Here is a 17,776-nt window from a genome sequence, read left to right as displayed (position 1 = left end):
ATTAGTTCCCCAGACACAGGCAAAGGGCATTCTAAGAAGAGAGAAAGCATGAGCAAAAGTACAGGAAGCATGAGGATGACATGATTAAAAAACTCTGGGTAGTTTATAGTGTGTTAGGTTGGAGTATAGGACTCTTGGTTATGTGGGGAAGGGAACGGTGGAGACATGGCTGGAGCTGGGACTGGAGATGTGGGTTACAGCCAGATTACAGAGTTTGGCATGTCAGACAAGGACATCCAGACAATTACTGTGGGAACAAAGCAAAGGGAGGCAGTAAAGGTTTTTAAGCTGCAGAGTGATGTGATCAGAATCATGTTTTTAGCAAGACAACTTGCAGTGGCAATGCAGAAAACCAGTCAGGTTTGCCTAAGTCAAGGTAATGGAGTCAAGAAATACTGAGTTGACAGAACTTGCTGATCCACTGAAGTATGTACAAGGGCAGGGAAAAATAAAGAGTATCTAGACAGTGATGTCCAGAAATTTGGGGAAATCTGGGAGATTTTTCCAGTAAAACTGTGTATATGGAAGAAAAAATCAGCAATCAAACTCATTATCTTACTTTTCATCACCATCTTATCTTCAGGTATGCCAAATACCTCTTTTCTCTACCTCTGACTTTTTCAATTTATTAAGCAGAAATATGTCTTTAAACCCCATTAAAGTATTAGTTGTACAGTTCAATTTGAATGTGCTCATAAACTGAGAAAACGGAATGGGAATTCTGTTTTTCAAACAGTACAAGTCACCTACCTGAGTTAATTTGGGTGTATAAGCTTCCATTTCTTGTCTAATACTTTGAAAAGAATTAATAATGTCCTGACTTGTTGCATACTGTAGTGACTGGATTGGAGTTGGACCATGATAATACCTGAAGATTAGCAAAGAAGAAATTACTAATCATACAGAATAAAGGTGCTCAACATTTGTCTTTCAAATATTTTAGCAGTCTCAAGACAACATTCTCCCCAAAGTAAAAAGTTAAAGATATTTCAATAAAATAATTTAATTCCTGTCAGGGCAATAGGAAGAAAACAGCACAGATAGTCAAAATTTATTTTCTTGGCTTCCATCATTTAGGATCCTTTCCTGAGATGCACAAAGTAAATTTTTAAGGAAATAAGATACTGTATTTTATGGTAACAAACTAATTAAAACTTGAGTTCTATACTTGCAGAATATATTCTGCAATGACTTGTAATATAAAACTATTCTGTCTCAAGTTAATTTAATATTAGTCACCAAACTTACCTATCTGACTTCTTGAGGTTTAGTGCAATTGTTTTTATGGAATTATTTTTTCCCAAGTCTTCATATTCAATGGACTCTTGTAACTTCGCCTATAATTATCAACACAACACTTTTTATTGTAAAATTCTCTTACAAAAATAATGAACATGACTGAAAAAGCAAAACTGTACAGAGGGTAAAATATGAAGTCTTCCCAAAATGAGTCTCACTTCCTAGACATGACTGCTCTACAAATAGCTGAACCCATTTTTTCACCATCCACTTACACAGAGTACCTGTTTTCCTACACTCTGACCAAACTAAGCATTACTGAACCTTTAATATTTGAAAATCTGGTAGATGAAAATCCCCCAAATAAATAAAAATTAATTTTTTTACGTGTTGCAAATACTTTTCTTCCAATTTGGTGTTTTTCAATTTTAATTATTCCCTTTATGCTTATTCTTTCTGTGGGTTAATTTTTTGCTTAAATCTTTGATCCACTTAGAATTTATTTTGAAATAAGTAGTAAGGTAGGGAATCTGAGGGTTTTAAAAAATATTAAATTATTAATCAGTCCCCCAACACCATTTGTAGAATGTCTTTCCCCACTGATTCTGAAATGTCATGTTTATCATATATGCATTTAATCCCTCCATGTAAATATTTGGGTTTACTTCTGGATTCTTTATTTTGGTTTTACTAATGTGTTTTCTCCTGGACTAGTAACAAAATGCTATGTTTCTATAGCCTTATAATAAAAACACATTAATTATAAGACACGATGACAATCTATGTAAACATTTGGGAAAACAATTTTACAATATTTCATCCCTGCAGAGCTATGGAATTCATCTGGTTAGCTCTCATCTGTAGCTTCCCAGACTACGATCAAAACGTTTAAGATATTAAATATACCTCAAAAAAGATCAATCTGAAAACAGTATTTTAAATTGCCCCTATTTTAAGAGTCTGAATAGTCCTCTTGTAGTATAGGAACAAATCTGACCTCAGCATGCTATTCAGAGTAACACATCAATCAGTCCCACCTTACCTAGACTCAGCCTAAGCTTTTATTACTTTCTCAGCTCTATACCCTTGAGCCAACTTCAAAGCATACTGATGTCATTACCTTTCCCATATGTCAAGCTCATTTCTACCTCTGCTGTTGCCTTACCCAAGTCATGTCCCAATCTAACCTCTTATATAAATCCAAATCCTAAGCCTCTGCCAAGGCCTAGTTATTCACCTAACTTTCATACTTAACTGAAAGCTCCATGAACATAAAGACTCTGTCTATTAATACTTCTGGATCTCTCATTCTATAAATCGCTTGCAGAACACACAGCAGACAACTATTGACTTGAAAAAATATCTAGAGTCAGTTTATCATTGAATATTGTGAAAATTCACACAATGATTTTTGACAATTCTTTCACTACCAAGAATCACAGGTACTTAGTGCAATATTGCAAAGAAAAGCCTCACTTCCTAGATTTCTTCTTTAGCATCTCTAACTTACATTTTAGATTCACTTTGCTTAGTTCAGAAAAGAAATATCTTACTGACTTTGTTAATTTTAAAGGTGTATATCCCTGTAGAAACATATTAAGTGACTGAAATATATAAAAGACTCGCCCATAATTCCCTTTTAAAAATCATAAACTTAATTATATCATATTAGTCTGTTCTGCGAACTTTATCTACTTGCTCACTCTTTGGTTCCTATTGTAAATCACACAATTACTATACTTTAAATTGTTTTATAATTATTCTTTTGATTTTGTTTTACCTGTAGACACTAAATTCTTTGAGGAAAAGAACCCAATCTTATTCTTTATTGTTTCCCACCACCTAATATGGCATGTAAGGCAACTCAAAAATGGTTTCTTGAATTTAATTTTAATGAACTGAACTATCGTATGGTATATGTGAACTCTTTTTAATTCAACATATCATTAATCCTTTTAAAAAGCCATTAATTGTTGCACGCATCAATCTCCATTGTATGGATGTATCACGGATATTAGGATGGTTGCTATTTTCTCAATTATAATACTGCCATGAGTATTTGTATCTGAATCTTTGCACACATTTTAATTTTTTATAAAAAATAAATGTCCAAAGTGGAATACTATCCAGAAGTGGAATTAAGGGTATAAACCTTTAAAAATTTAATACATATTGCCTGATTGCTCTCTAAGGAAGCTTTATCATAACTTATTTTTATAACGAGGGAGGGAGGAACTTAAACTGAGGGATACTGAAGCTTGGCAAAGTTGCAGGGAGAGAAGAAACATACAAGTAGGTAACTGTTCATATTCCCCCACAACCTCTTTTCAGTATTTAATGAAAGACATTTCCAGTTCTGAAATGCCAGGTTTAACATGAGGGCCAATCTTATCTTTTAAAATCACATACACTACCTTTAGTTTTTTCTTTCTGTCATATTGTCTTTGTTGAATACTCTTTCCCAGAAAATAAAACTGTATGTTAATATGTGTATGTGTCTACAGGTGAAGGAAAAAAATAAAACAAAATAATAAAAAGTTAACAGACTTGAGTCCATGGAAAGCAGGTTGGCAAGCCAAAACTGAGGAAGTACTCTTTAAAATGTTCTACAATTTAAGCCAAATGCTTAACAACTTGGTCAGAAGGAACTGAGTCATCTGAACTGATCAAGGGTCAACATAAGGTACTCGCAGTTACATTACGTATCTGGAGAAATGTGAGTTGTAAATGTCCCAGACTTTTTACCCATACCCTTTTTACTGCTGGCTGAAAGCTATCTACATCTCCAGAATTTCCATCAATGCTGCTGGGCTCGCCATTTTGCTCATTTTGTGCTTCTCTGAAAACAAAGGAAAAAAAATTAATGTTGAAAACCACAGGCAGAACAACAACAAAACTCCATCTGGCTTTCATGAAAAACCCAGTTACTGCATCTTAGCATATGTACTTAACTGTTTCCTGAGACCAGCTGCCAGGACCATGGCACTGTGATGGTTAAATCTCTTGATGATGGCAGCATTACTATTCTCTCTTATGGATTTAGAATTAGAAGTAGACGGCACAGAGGAAATGCCATAGCCCTGTGAGAAACAATTTAGTAGATTAAAAATTAAAATAAACTTCTGGTTTTCTTATTTATTATGAGAGACATGTTGAGCCATAAAAACTTTCTGAATGACAGGACTTTATTAATTCTGAGCATTATCAAATACTTACAGGTAAACATATAAAAATAAGTGACATTATACACACAAAAAATGAAGAAATACTACTAACTGCTTTTAGTATCACAAAAATACCTTAACTGTTAAGTGCTGCATTTTCTTCCTAAAGAGCAATTTTGGATCTAGATTAAAATACTAGTTAGAGGGACGCTGGGCTGTAAGCCAGGATACTTAGTTAAAACTCATAGGGGCTATGAAAGAAGAAGTGGTCACTCCCACCGGAGTGGGGTGCACAGAAGGTAGGGTAGGTTCAAAAAAGCTTCATGGAGCACCATAAGATGAATAGGTGCTTGCAAGGCAAAAACGGAGACATTTCAGGAAGAGGATTATCAAATAATTAGTGAGTGCCTAATACCTCCTATGTGATGGGGACAGGCCAGTAATACGAACAGTCAGCCTCATGGAACTTACAGTCTACTGATAGAAGACTGACAACTGACAAGTAAAACAAGGTAAAAATAAGACCACTTTTGAAAGTGACAGATGCTATGAAGAAAATAAAGAAAAGAAATGGAGAAAATAAAGACATAGTGTAGTGACTGGAATGGGAGGAGATACTTTAGATAGGGAGGTTAGGGAACTAGGTCTCACTGAAGAAGTAACATTAGAACAGATGTCCAAAAGATGGGTAGAAGCTAGTTAGGTAGAAGAGCAGGAAGAAGGAACAGCAAGTGCAAAGGCCCTGAGGTAGAAAAGGCTTGATATGGACCTTAAAGAAGGCAATTATATTTGGAGCACGAATCGAGTGGAAACAACCCCAACTGAGGGAGAAGTAGGCAGAGGCCAAATCAAGAAGAGCACAGTAGGAGTTTTGATTTTATTCTAAGTTCAATGAGAAACCACTGAAGAGTTTTACATAAGGGGGGCATTATGATCTGATTTGTAACTCTTACTGCTAGGGAAGAATAAACTATAGGGAACAAAAGTTGAAATACGAAGATCAATTAGGAGGTTAATGCAAGCAATGAAGCAACGGTACCCTAAAAGCAAGAGGGTGTAAGTGTCTACGGAGACAGAGGAGATGTAGACAGATCAGAGATGTGTTGTTCATCAATTGAATGTTGGAGGTGAAGAAAGGGGAGGAATCAAGGAGACTCCTAGGTTTTGACTTGAGTAACTGAGTCCATGGTAATGTTTTTTTTTGTTTTTTGTTTTTAACTGACATACGGATGACCCAGGAAGGAATAGGTTTTTGAGAATGGGAATCAAAGGTTCTATTTTGGACATGTTATGTTGAAGGGTGTCTGTGAACTACCTTAGTGAAGATATCAAGTAGGGAGCTGGATATATGATTTTGGAGTTCTGGGGTTAGACAGACCAGGACTAACTGGGAGTCATCATTACATAATTAGAATTTGAAGCAATGGAATGGAAAGAATGTATTTACAAGGAGGCTCAAGTCTGTATCCTGGGACAGAACTACCAGAGGATGATAGGGGAAAAAGAGGCATTAAGGAACAATTGAATCAACCAACATTTTAATTAAAAGGACTGGTTATATAAATTTTTATATATCCCTACAAGGGAACACTAGTTGCAAGTCTGTACCCTTAAACAACATCTCTCCAATTTTGCTACCCTTCCCCAAGGTCAGAACTATTAACCTCATTTTACAAGAAAACTTAGAAAAATGTTTCTAAACCACAGTTTAAGCCAGGTAAGTCTATGTACTTAACAACTGTGTGGTATATTTAGCTCAGACTGATAGTGATAACAGGAAAAGTGAAGAAAGGTATGCATAACACACCACCAATTTTATTAAAAAAAAATTAAATCCCCTCTCCATCATATTAAGCTGTATCTTTTTTAAAAAAATATTTTTATTTTATTTTTGGCCACGCTGCGCAGCATGTGGAATCTTAGTTCCCCGACCAGGGATAGAACCCATGGCCCCTGCATTGGAAGCGTGGAGTCTTAACCACTGGACCGCCAGGGAAGTCCCTTAAGCTGTATCTTAAGCTTCATTTTCTCCAGGTGATTAAAGAGGGCTACGTTTGTAATGTGTTGAGATTCACCAAGGAAGTGACTGAATGGTGAGAATTTTCAAGAAAACAACTGAATTTCATTAGGGAAATGATTCACTGGGACACCAAGGATTACTTTCTGTTAATTTAATAATTTAGACTATAGGACACAATTTTAACATTGGTTTTCTCACGTGGTGCACGCATACACTAAGAGGAAAAAGGGGGGGTGGTAAAAAAAAAGGAAGGAATGAGCATGTTTATATGGCCAACAGAATAGTAGCCAAAGGAAGGGCAAGCAAATTAAAAGGTAACAGTGTCAAGAGAATACCTGAGGAAAGCAGGTTCCTTCCTAGCCTAGAAGATAGAGGCAGGGATAGAATTAGCCTTGATCAGAAAGGATCACCTATTTCTCCGTGATTGGATAAACTTCTCAGTCTGGAGTCACGATGCTGAGGTAGGTAGCTCATACTTGATGGTCTAGCTGTTGAAACATATTGGGGCTAATATAGGGTAAGAGTCATGACCGTGCTCAAGATCTGGCAAATAGTGGGCAACCAACAATGTTTGTTAACTTTTCCCTGTATACTAATATTTAGTCACATTTATTTAGATTAATGTTAGATACAGCATAAAAAACATCATGTTAAACCTTCATTAATACCTAGGCAACTGTTGATGGGGGAGCTAGAAAATTCTTTAAAAAAATGTTTTACCAACTCATATGGAAATTTCAGTTCTCCAAGGCAATCTTAATAATAAACAGTGCTCTTGAAAAGCACTTTTGATAAACCACTCCAAATAACAGTGTTTTGTTTGTTTTACCTTCTAACAAGTAGAATATCTATACTCAAGGCAATTTTAAAATTATACAAATGTTGAAGACTAGGAAAAGACTATTTTCTCTCATAAATCCTTTTACTACTACTTACCTCATCTAATGGTTTATCTTCCAAAGCTGTCAAATCAAGTAGTGGGTTTTTCACTCCCAATGAAACCATTGTTTTTAACCCTAGAAAATCAATGAAACAAAAAGTTGATTAAGTTTTCCTTTCTCAGAAATAAAAAAATTCACTAACAGCATTAATGACGAGAGCAGCAAATTAAATGCTAGAGTGTGCTTTCTGCCCATGGACGCCGCTGAGTAAGCATCGTTGATGTCTCCCCCACCTCCACTGCCGTCATGTCTAAGTCAGAGTCACCCAAAGAGCCCGAACGGCTGTGGAAGCTCTTCATCGGAGGTTTGAGCTTTGAAACAACTGATGCGAGTCTGAGGAGCCATTGTGAGCAGCGGGGAGCGCTCACAGACCGTGTGGTAACGAGGGATCCAAACACCAGGTGCTTCAGAGGCTTCAGTTTGTCACATATGCCACTGTGGAGGTGGATGCGGCCATGAATGCAAGGCCACACAAGGTGGATGGAAGAGTGGTGGAACCAAAGAGGGCGGTCTCAAGAGACGATTCTCAAAGACCTGGTGCCCACTTAACTGTGAAAAAGATTTTTGTTGGTGGCATTAAAGAAGACACTGAAGAACATCACCTAAGAGATTATTTTGAACAGTATGGGAAAATTGAAGTGATTGAAATCATGACTGACCGAGGCAGTGGCAAAAAGAGAGGCTTTGCTTTCGTAACCTTTGATGACCGTGACTCTGTAGACAAGACTGTCATTCAGAAATACCACACAGTGAACGGCCACACAGTGAAGTAAGGAAAGCGCTATCTAAGCAAGAGATGGCTGGTGCTTCATCCAGCCAAAGAGGTCAAGTGGTTCTGGAAATTTTGGTGGTGGTCGTGGAGGGGGTTTTGGTGGGAATGGCAACTTTGGTCGTGGAGGAAACGTCAGTGGTCGAGGTGGCTTTGGTGGCAGCCGTGGTGGGGGGGGATATGGTGGCAGTGGGGACGGCTCTAATGGATTTGGTAATGATGGAAGCAGTTTTGGAGGCGGTGGAAGCTACAATGATTCTGGCAGTTGCAACAATCAATCTTCAAACTTTGGACCCATGAAAGGAGGAAACTTTGGAGGCAGAAGTTCTGGCCCCTATGGTGGTGGAGGCCAATACTTTGCCAAACCCCAAAACCAAGGTGGTTCCAGCAGCAGCAGTAGCTATGGCAGTGGCAGAAGGTTTTGATGACTGCCAGGAAACAAAGCTCAGCAGGAGAGGAGAGCCAGAGAAGTGACAGGGAAGCTACACGTTACAACAGATTTGTGAACTCTGCCAAGCACAGTGGTGGCAGGGCCTAGCTGCTACAAAGAAGACATGTTTTAGACAATACTCATGTGTATGGGCAAAACTCGAGGACTGTATTTGTGACTAATTGTATAACAGGCTATTTTAGTTTCTGTTCTGTGCAAAGTATAAAGCATTCCAACAAAGGGTTTTAATGTAGATTTTTTTTTTTTTGCACCCATGCTGTTGATTGCTAAATGTAATAGTCTGATCATGATGCTGAATAAATGTCTTTTTAAAATAAATAAATAAATAAATGCTAGTGTGTGTCAAGGATAAACAGTTACCTTTTTCATCTATTTTGGCACATTCTGCAAAGAGGTCCTTTGACCCAGTATTCAGCCGGTCCCTGTGAAAATAATGGGACTGAAAGAAACGTGTCCAAAACTCCTTTTCTGTCATGTTGTGGGGAACATTTTCTGCATATTTCATTTTTACTGTGAAAAAAACCCATAATAGTTACATAGTAAATTTCCAATTCTTAAAACCCCTCAAATTAGTTTCAAAATAGACTAATAGCAAAACTAGATTATGAAAGTATTCAACTTTACAAACTGTATATAATAATTGTAAATATAACTTGAGAGATTAGGTGAGGCACTACCTTTATGAATCTTAACAAATTACAAACAAAACCTTATTTTGAATATTTATTTATTTGGCTGTGCTGGGTCTTAGTTAAGGCACACAGGATCGTCGTTGCAGCACGCAGGCTCTAGTTCCCTGACCAGGGATCGAACCCAGGCCCCCTGCATTGGGCGTGCGGAGTCTTAACCACTGGACCACGAGGGAAGTCCCACAGAACCTTATTTTGTACCAAGAAAATTAACAAGTTTCAAAGTTTTAGTGGAAACACCAAGCTTCTTGGAGTGGGACTTGAGTCTGCTTATTTGATCACTTATATATGGACACTTTTAATCCAAGGCACCGTATTAGGTGCTGGAGAAATAATAAATAAAGATCTCCATAACCCACTGGACTGTCAGTTCGGCACTCCAGATGCTTACATTGTTCGATAAGCAAAGAGATTAAGAGGTTTACGTCTCTTAAGCTAGAGAGCCTAAGTTTAAAATTCTAGGTCTGCCACTTACTGTCTGTGTGATGCTGGACAAATTAATCTTTCTTTATCTTGGCTTCCTCATCTGTAATATGGGGGTAATGATAGTACCTACTTCATAGGTACTATCTGTGATGATTAAATGAATTAATATACATAAAGGCCTTAGAATGGTGTCTGGCACATAGTAAACACTACCTAATTATGTTATCAGAAAGATAAGAAAATAATTACATTATAATGTGGTAAGACACAGAGCCCTATGGAAGGAATGGGGAGGGGGCTTATATCTGCCTAAGATAGTCAGGATTTTACAGAAGTGGCAATGAAGTGATGCTTGAGCTGAGTCCTGTGGGAGAGGGATATTTCCTAAGGACTAAAGGGGCAGGAGTGAGGAAGTAGAAACAGAGAATAGTGTATGGCATGAGAGCTTTGTTTAGTTAGAATGACTGAAGCAGCTGCTCTCAACCTTGGCTGCACATTGTAAATCACTAGAGCTAGAATCAAAACATTTATACTTTTAGGATGATTTCTGCAAGGGAGGCAGCATGAAGGATGATTTGAGTTAGTGCTGTAGAGACTCATTTATTGATGCCTCTGGAGCATGTCATCTTACTCATGTATGTTAAAGGGTATATGAAGTTTAGGAACTTCCCTGGTGGTCCAGTGGTAAAGAATCCACCTTCCAATGCAGGGGACGCAGGTTTGATCCCTGGCCAGGGAACTAAGATCCCACATGCTGCAGGGAAACTAAGCCCGCGTGCTGCAACTACTGAGCCCGCACACCTCAACTAGAGAGCCGGTGTGCTGCAAACTACAGGGCCCACACGCTCTGGAGCCCATGTGCTCTGGAGCCCACGCACCACAACTAGAGAGAGAAAAATCAGCAGGCCACAACTAGAGAGAAGCCTGCAGGCCGCAACGAAGAGCCCATGTGCCGCAATTAAGACCCAATGCAGCCAAAAATAAAATAAATAAAATAAATTTAAAAAATATATACATAAAAAATATTAAATATTAAAGAAAAAAAAAGTTTAAGAACCACCGGTGGAAAGAATGGTAAAGTCATCATACCAATGGATTGATGACAGCACATTATATGCTAAGCCATTAGTATCTACCACATGTCAGGCACTGGATAACGTACTTTACGTATTTTATAGCACTTCATCACAGGAATAAAGGTAAAGCCTTTTGCTTTTCAATGATACATTACTGAATTCATCCAAACAAATATTTTAACTATATGAAAGAACTGAATTCTTCTTACCTGCTGGATAGGTCCTAAATATGGACTCAATGATATCAGTTGTTAAATTATATCTCAGACCATTACATCCATCTGTTTGGGGCCGGACATCAGCCTAAAATAAAGACCACATATATATCTGTATTTGTTAGAATATTGGGGGAAGATGTCTAAGAACCCAATGGACACTGGACAAAGGTGGTAAAACAGACTCTCTGAATGAAATACAGAGACAGAGGTAAGTCCCTCACCTATACTTTTGGCATAGAGACAGGGCTCACAGAAGCCTGACCTGGTTTCACATAATTTTAGTGAACTGTAAAATCTGCTTTTTGAAAATACAACATGGTCAAATAGGCACATTTAAGTGTGGCCAAAGGCAGATATCTAGTGGAGCTTTAACATAAAACTTATACAGTTACCAAATATTTAACTATTTGGTTACTAAGTAGTTAAATATTATCTGATTGGTTTCTTTAAGAAGGCCTTATTAATTCAATTCACTGCTAAGCACTCACAAAGATGCCAAACATGTAACTGCTACTCAAATTTTTGTTAAATGTATAAATACTGCTTTGGTTTTACCAGAGTATAGACTGAATTTCACTTTCTAATTCCACACATAAGGTAGTCTCAATTTTCCTCTTAAGATACATTTTACAAATCTTACTTTTTTATAACCTGGTGGTCATTATACATTTAAACTTTGCATTGTAAGTAAAATATTGCAATCATTAAAAAAAGGTAGCTGAAAGCCCTAAATTTAAAAGTATTAGGGGAAATAAGCATTAGTCCAGTTGCTAAAAGATTCTTTTTCAAAAGTCCATTTGATTTCCAGCATACTAGGGTCAAGTCCAAAAAACTAAGAAAATATAACTGGCAAAAAATATATAAATTAAAAAAGACACTGTATGTATATTTAAAATTATTTTAGAAGAATACCATGGATACTGAAGTATCCATTAATTTACTTGACAAAAATGCTAAATTTTACAAAAGAAGTGGCATCGTTAACACATATACCATGGTTTTTTTCCCTTTAGAAATCTAGAAGGGTCACATACCAGAAATGCTGCAGAAATGCCAACATCCTGCTTATGATTAGATGTGGAAGAACTCTCTGTTGCATTCACATTTAAACGATTGGCCCAGAATTCCTCAGCACTGATCACTTGACTCACAACAAGGTCTTTATAAAGCTGAAACAAAACAGGATCTTCTTGCAGCATTCTGGTGATAGAATATATCGAACATATTGAACTTTTAGAATAAAGCACCATTTAGGTAACATTCAAAAAAGACTTTAGCCATGTGAAACACCCAACTTTCATTTTGTGATGATTGAGCGGCAGAGGTCATTTAGTTCATTTGTTAGTAATTAAAAGCAAAAAAACATTTTTGGAGGAACAAATGTAAGTGCAGATAAATAGAAGTCAGTCTGAAGAAGCAAAGGCTAAACTCTTTGAAGGCATGGATTTGGTCTTATTCATCCCTATATTCCAGTGATACAAAGGCTGTATTTGTACTGTACTGTATTCTCTTTCACAAAAAGGTGAATGGGGAAGAGAGATTTTCTAGCAACTAGTTTTTCATGGTGATAAGCACCTGGAGCCATAAGCACAGAAAGATAATTCATCTTATCAGAAATTCTCATTATTTTAGATGTTTTCTCAACTTTTTTACAGTATGACTACTTTCAGGTTTCTTATTCACATACACACTTCTAATGATTTAGTATCTTCTCTGTGACAGAGAACTAGAGAATTACGGGACCTTATTAGCACCTTCGAATCGCAGTTCTGTTCCTAATCAGACGTTAGGCTTGAGGCAGTTCGTCTGAGTTTATCTCATCTGCCGAAAGCCAACGCTAGTAAGATGCTAAAGTTAATAACCAAACACAGAGGTAAAGATAACAAAGCCCGTATTTTCCTAAACTACACTGTCAAAGCACAAGTGGTGAGAAATAAACTATTATTTGACTGGTGAGAACCTAGTATCTCTTTAAAAGGCTGTTCTTTTCCTCCTTCACCTGTTTTTCTCTTCCAGTTCTTTATTTGCTTTCCTCTTGAATTTGGGCAGCAGCTGCTGAAGAAGGTCTTTCACTGCATCTCGCTCTTTCACTGCTGTGTTTTCATTGGAAAAATGGAAGTTAGTTGTGTCCCCTGAATGCAGGACCAGCTGAAGTTGAATTTTAGCTTTTCCTTCTGGACTGATTTTCTGGCCTAAAAAGAAGCATGAGGCTAGTTAGATAAGGACACTCACACTGTGGAAAGTCATACAATAAGTTACTTCTCTTAAGACTCAGACTTCCTTTGGGCTTTAGTTGCCCTATTCCAATCCTGATGCTTCAGCAGAAATGTACAATTCTCAAATAATCCCATATAACCAGAGCATGGTTCAACAAATTCACTGCTAACACCTGGCTTCCTTCTTCAGTATCCTTTTTGCGTGGCACTTCTCACCCACTGCTTCCACCTATGGATACTAAAGGGCTTTGTTTTCCACTCAACTGGGCAGCTTTCTCTAAAGCTTTCTAAACAGCCAACTCAGAGTCCTGAATCCACCCTGAACAGCTGCTTCCAACTGACATTATCATTAATAAAAATGATTCGTCACGATTCAAAAAACTCCAAAACATAGCCCATGGCTTAATTACTAATTGCGAAGGAAAATACGTAATTTTACATTTGAGAGATCAGGTGTCAGCACTTTAACCAAGTGATCAACTTAGCCTCATTAAAAATGGAACAACCTGACACTATGGGCTTTCTGAGGTGACAGAATAGCAACACCACCATTTATGTGTTGTTCTTGCTGAAAATGTCTAACTTGAGTATAATCAAGCCTGTAGACCTGACTTTTAATTTATAAGAAATACAGGTATACAGGAAAAAAATTAAAACCTTGAGGAGACCATCAGACATAATCAGAATGTGTGATATTCTACAAGTCCATACTCTTAAAGAACAGACAAAAGAGACTACAACTACATACATGAACCTAGACTAGGTATTGGTTAAAAAAAAAAATCACAGCTATAAAAAACTTTGGACAACGAGGGAAATGCAACAATGGTCTGGATATTTATTAAAATTTTCTTGGTGTCATAATGTCACAAGCAGTCAAAGTGTACACTCACATAAAAGAGCAAATATGGCAAAATAACTAATATTTAGATGGTATACAATATACACGTATACATTGTACTATTCTTTAAAGTTTTCTGTAACTTTGAAGATTTTCATAATAAGTTGGAGCTGGAAATGTCAAAATATACCTACATAATAGAGATCTTATATTCTTAAAAAGTGGGCCTCATGGCTTGTCTTCTTCATAAGGGAAACAGAGAGGAAGGGCCTTTGTCTCACTAAATGGGTGACTAATGGTAGTATATGAACACATTACCTAGGGCTCTCTGCTCCAAGCAACCTACTAACGCTTAAATAAACACACGTTTTCAATGAAGATACTGCTTCCAAACCAACAGTTTAGATGAAATACCTTACTGCCAAAAAGAGCAATAGGAAGCAATTTACACTGTCAGCCAGCCTATTCCATTATTCCATACCTCCAAAACAAACTATCACTCCTCTCTACTACCTTTTCTCAGTCACTGCTTTATTCTTGCTCTATCTTAGCTCATGCCTCTGAGAGGCCTACTTCTGAAGTTTTTTAACTATCTAACTGCTAATTTTCACCTTAGTAATGTATTATTGACAACTTTCAATGGCTTCTTTCAGAAATGAGCATTCTTTCAAATATTCAGCTTAAAATGAAAACTGATCTGGTGCAATCTAAATTTGGGTATGTGCTCTCCTCCCCAATAGCTGAGAAGAATTGGTGAAATACAGAAGATGGGCATATTCTTTATTGCATGCTGTGAGTATCACATTGAGTATGTGTTTTGCAAAGGTATAAGGCTAGCTTCCCGTTTAAGAGAAATGCTAATACAGGCAGTTCCTAATTTATGAGTCTATTGTAGAACAAATGTTAGTTTGTAAGACTACTATTAGAAACTTGGTGAGGCATTTCTCCACAGAAACAAAGTTTTGAAAGAAAGTAGTGTTACCAGGAGGGTGGACAAAGACCAGATAGCTTAGGCAGTACTGAATTATGATGAATTTTAAACAGTATTTCCTTTTGAAAATTAAGATTCTAAGTTATTTCAGTGGAGAAAGATGAGGATCTTGGTCGTTTCCAGCAGCAAATTAGAGGTTAAGTCCTTAGGGCAACTGTTCATACACAAAGGACATTTGTAAACTGACCACTTATAAGTTGAGGATTGTCTATGTTTTGAGGTGTCATGTTCCTTGAAATCTGTTCAGGATTTTATCTAGGAGAAGAATCTCATATCTAGGAAAATAAATGAATCCATATTAATGGACACAGTTAAGATACCACAATTTGTTGAGGGCTTTGTTGCCCAACTCCCCTGGGGTCCCTCCTACTCAAGGTCTTTTAGTTAGGTGAATTGCAGAAATCCCTTTCAGAGTAAAGGTTCTAAATCCCAGGATTCACTTGGTGCCTTTAAACCTAATTATTATTGAGCCACAAAGTACCATTTCCTTTGGGTAATAAATTCAAAGTTAATTTTACAAATTTGAAAAGAGAAGGGGTTTTGATGTTAGCCTTCATACTTGAAAATCATAAAAAAGATATAAAAATATTATGCTCTTTATTCCTCCCATCTACATTTAGTATAAAATTAAGTCTATTTTCTCAACAGATGATGGATGGCCACATAACCAAAGATTAATTAGATGACTTTACTTAAAAGATACAATTTTATTAAGGGCAATCTGGCATCATCTATCAAGATTTTTTAAAAAATAAGTTAACTAATTTATTTTTGGCTGCATTGGGTCTTCGTTGCTGCATGCAGGCTTTCTCTAGTTGTGGCAAGCAGGGGCTCCTCTTTGTTGCGGTGCGCGGGCTTCTCATTGCAGTGGCTTCTCTTGTTGCGGAGCACGGGCTCTAGGCGCACGGGCTTCAGTAGTTGTGGCACGCAGGCTCAGCAGCTGTGGCTCGCGGGCTCTAGAGTACAGGCTCAGTAGTTGTGGTGCATGGGCTTAGTTGCTCCGCAGCATGTGGGATCTTCCCAGACCAGGGCTTGAACCTATGTCCCCTGCTTTGGCAGTTGGATTCTTAACCACTGCGCCACCAGGGAAGTCCATCTATCAAGATTTTAAATGCATGAACCATTTGAACCTGTAAGTCCATTGCAGGGATGTATCCCATACATAAAACCTCAAAAAGATATTAGTGCATAGATCAATACTGCAACATTGTTTTCAATAACAAAATTCTGAAAACTTCCTAAATGTCCTTCAATTGTGGACTGGTTAAATACATAAGTGTAAATCCATTCAGTGGACTATTATGCAACTCTTAAAAGAAGGTATGTGTGAAGATGTTTATGTGAGGGGGATTTACACATGTAAAGCTGTACGTACTCTATTATTGTAGAAAAGGCAGGTTACAGAATATATATTCAATGATCCTACTCTATAATTATTTTTACACAGTTGATTTTTTGACATTATAATAAAAACCCCACAAAGACTGTATAAGCAGTCTTCTTATAAAGTCACTAACAAATATGACATACATCAGACTTAGTATAGCCGACTTACATTTAATATCTGCATACATATGGCTGATGGTAAATCTATCTTTGCCTTCAGGTGCCCAAGCAATTCTTTCTGCCATGAGGTACAAAGCTCCATCCTGCTTCTTTTGTCGCACCTTCTTTACAATCAGCAAAACTTCTTCAGATGAAGTTGCCATGATGGCTAGAAGGCGCTAAAAAAGACAAAAAGATTTCACATCTCAATTAGGATTGGATTCGTTGACTTGAGTCCCTTCCAAATCTAAAATGAGTAACAAGGAGGGAAAAAAGTCTTTTCCCTCTTTCAGAGTTGAACATAAAGCTGTATGGCGTTATTCCTTTAAAATCAAATTTCATTTTGCTCATACCACAGGTATGAATTTACACAACACTGAAAGCTGACAACACCTGGCAGTTTTCAAACCATTTCCACATATGCTAATCAGAGTATTTTCAATTTATTTTTATTTTCCTGTTATATTCTTAAATCTTAAACACATGATTTGACTACAGATATGTGGTCTGTAACCTATATTGCAGAACTTTAGAATTACACAGCACTCTCTTGGGTATTTAGTTCAAATTTGTTTCAAATGAAAAAACTAAGAGCCAAAGGGTTTGTGCGACCTTCCTAAAACCACTCCTAGATCTAAAACCCGGTCTAATATGCTTAAAAATAAAACGGAAAGAATTGAACACTTAACACTTCAGATGCTATCTTCCCCATCTTTTAACAATCAAATGTCTTCAAGTGCTCTCCAGTCTAGGCCGAAGATTCATTTGTATATGGCTAATTTGTTACCTAGGAAGAAACAGCTTGGAGCTCCCCCCAGCTTCACCCCATCCTGGGAATCTTAACCACCCAACCCAAATCCTGGAGTCTTGAGTGTAGCTGTCTGGAATACGAGGCTGAAAAGGACTTTGAGGCTGTCTGGGCTCAACAGGAACGATGCCATGATTGATGAAGTCTGCCATGGGCTGCGAAGGGGAAAGTCATGGCACAGATGGCACATATATGCCACGACATTAGCTTTCGTTCCCAAAGGAATGACTTAACACATAACTTAAAAATATTTACTTCTTCGGGTACAAATTATAATTTCAGGGAAGCTGGCATATCTAGGTGTCATAAGAATTAAATTTGAGCAAACAAGTGAAGCTTTACTGTAACATTTCTTATTCACTGAAACAGTGATTTAAACATC

General features: G+C 37.2%; 1 protein-coding gene and 1 pseudogene across 1 annotated transcript in view; one reads left to right on the top strand and one right to left on the bottom strand.

The window, feature by feature from the left end:
- Positions 1-17,776, bottom strand: part of GTF2H1 (general transcription factor IIH subunit 1) — a 34,209-nt gene that overhangs the window by 8,840 nt on the left and 7,593 nt on the right. Inside the window, exons 2-11 of the mRNA XM_060102938.1 lie at positions 16,597-16,765; positions 12,993-13,185; positions 12,028-12,193; positions 10,985-11,078; positions 8,945-9,094; positions 7,360-7,439; positions 4,192-4,319; positions 3,991-4,078; positions 1,249-1,337; positions 751-868 (exon numbers count right to left, since the gene is read on the bottom strand). Of these exons, the coding sequence (XP_059958921.1) occupies positions 751-868; positions 1,249-1,337; positions 3,991-4,078; positions 4,192-4,319; positions 7,360-7,439; positions 8,945-9,094; positions 10,985-11,078; positions 12,028-12,193; positions 12,993-13,185; positions 16,597-16,750 (1,260 nt within the window). The 5' untranslated portion in view covers positions 16,751-16,765. The remainder of the gene's footprint in view (positions 1-750; positions 869-1,248; positions 1,338-3,990; positions 4,079-4,191; positions 4,320-7,359; positions 7,440-8,944; positions 9,095-10,984; positions 11,079-12,027; positions 12,194-12,992; positions 13,186-16,596; positions 16,766-17,776) is intronic.
- Positions 7,611-8,837, top strand: LOC132493998 (heterogeneous nuclear ribonucleoprotein A1-like; annotated as a pseudogene).

The sequence above is a fragment of the Mesoplodon densirostris genome, chromosome 7, assembly GCF_025265405.1.
Source record: "Mesoplodon densirostris isolate mMesDen1 chromosome 7, mMesDen1 primary haplotype, whole genome shotgun sequence".
NCBI classification, from domain to species: Eukaryota; Metazoa; Chordata; class Mammalia; order Artiodactyla; family Ziphiidae; genus Mesoplodon; species Mesoplodon densirostris.
Note: the sequence above shows the minus strand (reverse complement) of the source record. Positions and strands in the feature narration are given on the sequence as shown.